The 7,057-nt window shown below is 36.0% G+C and overlaps 1 protein-coding gene across 1 annotated transcript; it reads left to right on the plus strand.

Annotated features, from left to right (window-relative positions):
- Window positions 1-3,269: 3,269 nt before the first annotated feature.
- Window positions 3,270-6,307, plus strand: pou3f1 (POU class 3 homeobox 1). Its single transcript, XM_028819460.2, has one exon. It carries the CDS (start codon window positions 3,305-3,307, stop codon window positions 4,430-4,432), a length of 1,128 nt encoding a protein of 375 aa, XP_028675293.1. The 5' UTR covers window positions 3,270-3,304; the 3' UTR covers window positions 4,433-6,307.
- Window positions 6,308-7,057: the final 750 nt, after the last annotated feature.

Genomic DNA, 7,057 nt, shown 5'->3' on the forward strand with positions numbered 1-7,057 from the left:
GTCTATTTATCTATCCATCTGTCTAGCTATTGACTCTTATTTTATATAGTGCCTTTCATATCTAGCTATTTAATTTTGATTATACACCCACTTTATCAATAGTTAAACTTCTACTGAACCAAAAAATATAATGCATAAACTACATGTTTAACTGTTCAAGTCAATTCACATTTCAGCATTACTGCCTATCAGGAAAGCATTTTGTGTCTTTTAAAATACTGAATTTGAACGTCATTTCTTCATGCGGACAAATCTTCAGAGGAAACTTGAATTAGTAAATTTAACTCCAAAACTAGGATAAGGAGAACACTTATCATGTCTTAAACTTCATCATCATCATCATCATCATTATCACCATCATCATCGTTCTCAAGCCAGTTAATGTCACAAACAGCAAAGCGTTAAAAATGTTTTCTTTAAACTTATACATTGATCCGTTGTTAACAGTCTATACTAAACTTACAGGTTCTGCTTGTAATTTGAACGTTGAAACTTATGCTTATCCACAAAGATTATTCTTTTATTAGCTGTTTACTTTGGTTTTTCGCATTTTCGTTTGCGCTTCTTATTAACTGACTGCTTTACTTATTAAAAAACAAAAACAATTGATAATGTGAATGACAGTTACTCTGTTAGATAAATCTGCAAACTGACATATAAAAAGTGTGCGATTAATAAAGTATCTATCTATCTATCTATCTATCTATCTATCTATCTATCTATCTATCTATCTATCTATCTATCTATCTATCTATCTTTTTTTAAGCGCTGACAAATTAATTTATGAGACTGGCTGAAATCACGCTACTCTTCACATCGTTTTCAGATGTATTTGCAAAACAAAAACCTTAAAGTCAAATGTAAGTAATCCATAAAATGATGTACTGATTAAAACTAATAACGGCTGGATAATCAAATTAACGTTCTTAATTCTTAATTATTAAACAAAATGTATGGGAGTATCGAACACCTGTTAAACTAGGCCTGCAGACTTCGAATGGATTAATATTAGTTAATAATAATAATTATTATAATAATAATAACAATAATAATGATAATAATAACATCCGGGCCACATCGGTACACATTCGTAACTGCATTTTCATGCCCTTAACATTTCTTCCATATGAAGTTACAACTAAGAGCACGAAGATCACTGCCTCATATTTAACAGGCGTCTTTTAATTTACTCGTCCACTTTAAACTTCGTGAGACTAATACACGCACAGGCACAGCGGGAAGAATGAAAACCGTTGTATCTTTCAGAAGTGATGAGGCGAACTTCAGAAACAAAACCACGCCTTTTTGCCAGAAGCTGGAAAGCTTCAGTGACCTCATGTCGTGTCAATCAAAATACACCCCTATAGCCTATTAAGCATAAGCACACATGCCAGGTGTTAATATAAAGAGCCAAGACAACTTACCTTATGTTTTGTTGTAATCTTGTCTCATTTATATGAACTGCATTATACATACATACATACATATATATATAATATATATATATATATATTAAATATATTATATATATTATATAATAATATATAATATATATATATATATATATATTTGCGTACATACATAATAGTTACAATATTTAAGAAAAACAGCAGTATGTAAAAGAAATAAGACGTTTAGGTGAACGGATGCGAGCGATTGTGGAGGTTTAGGAGACTGGAGAAGGAGAGATGTAAGATTTGTTTAAAGCTTCGAATTTCCATTGAAGAACGTGATTGTATTTGTAAAGATCCTTTTCAATCTTCCCTCTCCCCCTGCTTTATCCCCACCCTCTGCCTCTCTGCAGCTGCTTTGCAATTCATAGAATTGGTAATTTGCTGTTGGGGACAAAACGTGAAGTGAAAAATAATCAGATAAAATGCAGGAAGAAACACAATCTTGAGGGTATTAAAAATCACTATAATATCGACTAAGTTCTGCTTCGTATTTTATACCTGTTTGCAAATGATTATTGCTGTTCTGACTTTTTTTATTCATTCAGAGCTGCATGACATTTTCTTTACAAACAGCCACAATCTGCCGCACTGTTATTTCCAACGGATTTTTAATTTTTGAATTAAATGCTTGCATGATTTTGATCTTTACCAGATTTGAGTGTGCAGATAAATGCAGCAAGCATTTCTGTGTCAGAAAAATCACGGAAACATTTTGCGACAATCACCATTATTTGGAGTTAACACTGTCAGTATAGACATCACTTCATAGAATTCTGAAAGTTGTTCAAAGCTGTATGTTCATGCAGACAAAATCAAAGGAAAAAAAAGGTATAAAAGGGCAGTTAAAACACAACTTGCAAATAATTCAATAACCGTGATAATACTTGCCTTTTTATGAAAAGAAATAATTTGGTTGCATTTTTAAAAAAATATAATATTTAAAAATTACAATGACAATAATAATAATAATAATCTGTACGCAGAATTTAACTAAATACTCTGCGTCCGGCGCTGATACTTTTATTCCTCTAGATTACACACATATATATATAAATATATAGTATATATATATATATATATATTATAATATATATATATATATATACTTTCGCGCTTTCCCCTAAAAGTTATTCACTCTCAGTACAATTCAAAGCAATATTTAGTAGTGACGTTAAATTACAGAAACAAGGAGTTACTCTAGCAAGCACCACGGAAATTCTTAATTCTGAATATTTGCGCAGCGCAAGATCTTAAAAAGGGGAACACTAAAGAAAAACCCGGCTGTGTGAAAGTGAAGCACCGCTCCAATTCGATTCCTTTTCACGCGCAGCACAAACCTGACATAAAAAAGGTACTGTAATCAATCACAGGTAACGGCTCATCAATGCATGTATACACCCATAAATTTGAATTGTTAAACATCTACACCACTACTCTCCACCTGAAGGTTGGCGTTTAAAACGTTTAACTTTCACTAGCAGATTGCACTCTTATTTGGATTCCACCCCGAGCCCCTTAAAGTCAGCTATCTCCTTACTCCCCCACGTGGTTCTTAGCAAAACAACAAGAAAGCAAAGTAGCAAAATGTAGTCTTTTTTCGTTTGTTGTCATTTGACTTTTCTAAGGTAGGCTGGCATGAGAAATGGAAAACAAATTCGACCGTCCAATCATCCGCTGGCCACACTTGCGGCGACAGCCAATCGGAAGCGCTACCGGGCTCATTTCTACTGAAGGAGCCAATGCGTCGTGCCGGGGCGTGCTCTGCAAACCCAGCCCGCCCCAGCAGGTTGCACTACTTGCCTCTAAAGCTCGCACGTCTCTGAAGTGCCATCACTTTCTTAGTAGCAGCCATGGCTACAACAGCTCAGTATATCCCGAGGAATAACTCTTTGCCTTCCAACCCGTTAATGCATCCCGACTCAGACCGGATGCACCAGGGGACAACCTACAGAGAGGTGCAGAAGATGATGCACCACGAGTATTTGCAAGGACTTGCTACTAACACCGGCCACCCAATGAGTCTTACCCATCATCAGTGGCTGCCGACATCAAATAGCGACTGGACCAGTGCAACTCACCTCGGACAGCCCGATCATAACAAATCCAGCGTGCAGGCGAGCAGGGACGACTTGGGGAACGGCTTTCATCACAGGCCACATCTGGTGCACCAACAGACTCAGAATAACCATCACGGTGCATGGGCACCCACCACTAGCCATCACCTGTCTCCCCTTTCCCCGGCGTCCAACGGCCACCAGTCACTGGTCTATTCACAGTCTGGGTACACGAACCTCAACGCAATGCTAAGCCCGCAGCCTACTTCTCTACATCACAACCTGAGAGACCCCCTCCATGAAGACACAGGTAGTCATGACAACCAAATGGAATCCCCCCAGCAACCTTTCAGCCACCATCAGGACCACTCGGACGAAGATGCTCCAAGTTCTGATGACTTGGAGCAGTTTGCCAAACAATTTAAACAACGGCGGATCAAACTGGGCTTCACCCAGGCAGACGTTGGCTTAGCCTTGGGAACTCTTTACGGCAACGTGTTTTCACAGACAACCATCTGCAGGTTCGAGGCATTGCAACTTAGCTTTAAAAACATGTGCAAACTCAAGCCACTTCTAAACAAATGGTTGGAAGAGACCGACTCAAACACAGGCAGCCCCACTAATTTAGACAAGATAGCAGCACAGGGCAGGAAACGAAAGAAGAGGACTTCGATTGAGGTCGGGGTTAAGGGGGCTCTGGAGAACCATTTCTTAAAATGTCCCAAACCGTCGGCTCATGAAATCAGTAGCCTTGCTGGGACACTGCAGCTGGAAAAAGAAGTTGTCAGAGTTTGGTTTTGTAACAGAAGACAAAAAGAAAAAAGAATGACCCCTGTCGGGGTCCCTCATCCCAGTATGGAGGATGTGTATTCGCAAGCAGACACTCCACCAATTCATCACACACTCCAGACCTCTGTACAGTGACTGTTTTCAGGAGCAATTTAATTTAACAAAAATATATAAAAAAAAGGAAAGCTATGGATTTTACAACACTGTTCAAGGACAGCATAAACTGCAAAGTGAGTACATCCCACGGCTATGAGTCTGAAAGGCAAAGCGAGCCGGTGGGGACGCCTAAAACTGCGAGAGAGAGAGCGCGAGAATGAGAGAATGAGAGATTCCTCAAGCTATTAAGCAAAACAAAGATTTCTTTATTAACCAAAATGATCTACTTTAAATTACATTAAGCCGGGCTTTAATGGAAAATTAAGCCTAGATCGAGTATCTCCTCTCATATATAATATGAGAAACAAAAAACTGGTAAAGCCCACTTAAGACTTTTCTGTTTCTTTCTTTCTTTTTCATTTTTTTTTTTTGCGATGGAGATACATTATTGAGTTTGTTCTATAAGACAGACGTACAATGGAGTTTTATTTCCTGTTCCTTAAATGAGAATTCGGGGTTTTGTATCTTTCTTTCTTTCTTTCTTTCTTTCTTTCTTTCTTTCTTTCTTTCTTTCTTTCTTTCTTTCTTTCTTTCTTTCTTTCTTTCTTGTGTTTATTTTCCCCGTGTGTAAGAAGTACTTTACTAGATATATTATCTAAAAGTATGGGTCAGTTGCCCTACCAAATACGATTACTCACTGGATATGAGTAGCAGTGATCATTTTGATTTTTTTTTTTTCTTCTTTTTGTTTTGGAAGATATGATCTAGTTATTAAAAGACGTTGCACCCGTTTGGCAACACCTCCTAAAAGGCGAACAGCTGCCAGACTTCAGAAAGTTGCAAATCAGGACATGCGACATAAAGAACAGCCTAAATTCTTTTTAATCACATTACATTTCTGTTTGCATCAAGCACTTAAAACTTTGTGTAATATATAATATATATTTTTTTCCTATTGTGCACGAATTTATTTTTTAATGTATATAAATTGTGTGTTGACTTCATAATTGCAGTTTCTATAGGCCAATCTTTTAAAAGCGCTGTCATTCACTCGCTGTCAAGACGCATCAGCCAGCGAAAGGAAGTGGGTGTATTGGAAATGAAAGAAAATTCTCAGGAATCCAAATCAAAAGCCCGGGCCGCAGTCCTAGCGTTCGACATAACGTGCTTTTCATGTAGACCTCGCGACATCTTTTTTATATTGTTTGTCTGGTTATATTTTGCAAAATACAGAATTTGCGAAATCCACGAGGGCATGCAAACATCCGACCTGCATAGTGTAATGAAGGGAACAGTTTCAAATGACATATATTTATTGGTTCTGTGTGTGTCTGTGATACGTATTTTATTTAGTTTTCTTTATTGTTTATATCTAAATATATATTTTTTTTTAATCAAAGCTACTGAACCCCAATAATGTATGTATTTAACTGTTTACAGTTTGGCGTATTGTAAGGAGAACACGGGCGTATAGGGTACAAGATATGAAATGTTTAATTTTTACAGAATATTAATATTAATAATAATAATATTAAACTTGCCAACTTTAATTATTTCCAATATGTAAATATGTCGAATATGTAAACATATGTATTTGTTTTCTTTTTTCTTTTTTTGTTTGTGTTTTTTTGAACACTTTTGTACACTTACTAATTCCAAGAAAATATTTTAATATGATTTCATTTTTGAATTCGATGCATTATATATTTATTTCTTCACTGTGTTTGGAATTTCTTTTTTTTTTTTTAGCTATTTTAATGATTATGTTGGAGTGGTTTTTAAATGATTTGGTTACTACATTGATTGTATGTTTGTTGCGAAAATGTAGACTGAAAAAGTCGCATTTATATTTATGTTATAGTAATATTTTATTACTTACATAAAACATATACACAAGAAAAAATGATTTTTTGTCTTTTTTAATATGGGGATTTGCAGGAAGTGGTGAAGATTGGACAGCAATCAAGAGTTTTAAAAGCGCTGTTTACAAAGAAAAACAAAAGTACAGTTCAGTAACAATAGGGGTCGTGGGCTGTAACGAGACAGTAGAATGCGGGGTCTTCGTCGAGGCGTTTCACGCGCTTTGTTTGCCTTTGACGCGCATTTCAGGGTGCATATCTGTAATTTGTTCATTTAACCCAAATGTTCTTTTTTGTGATGCTAATGTTTTAAGTTTTAAAAGTTATAGCTTCCAAAGTAGAGTTAAATCAAGACAACAGTATATATACATTTTATAACATGTAAGAAATGAGTTTCGTGAAAGTTTTGGGGGAAAATATTTCAGCAACACTACAGCGCAGAGAAGGCTGCTTTTTGTGTACGCCTGATGGTCTGAAACTTAGTGTCATGGACCGCTATTCTACATACATTTAAGCAATTTAAATAAAAATGCTATCAAGAATAATTATTTCAGACGATTGAATGAAACAGATAATAAGATCAAATAAAGCCGCAGTGTTAAGATTTTGTAAACCAAGACGTTTTTAATCTAGCATGGCACCTCTTGAAAATGAAATTTTCCATTAAGGAGGTTTCTTTTTGCCCGTAAACTTTGAACAATTTTATTTCATTTTCAAAAAGCGTGAAGGTTAGAGTTCCCTGTAAGTTGCCTTTCTTTTAATACAGAAATGTGGTTGTCTTTTGCTGTACTAGCTTATATCGTCT

The sequence above is a fragment of the Erpetoichthys calabaricus genome, chromosome 14 (assembly GCF_900747795.2).
Source record: "Erpetoichthys calabaricus chromosome 14, fErpCal1.3, whole genome shotgun sequence".
In the NCBI taxonomy this organism is placed as follows: Eukaryota; Metazoa; Chordata; class Cladistia; order Polypteriformes; family Polypteridae; genus Erpetoichthys; species Erpetoichthys calabaricus.

Bases quoted from the DNA above. Each gene is read 5' to 3' on its own strand.
- pou3f1 (XM_028819460.2), top strand. From the start codon at position 3,305: ATGGCTACAACAGCTCAGTATATCCCGAGGAATAACTCTTTGCCTTCC.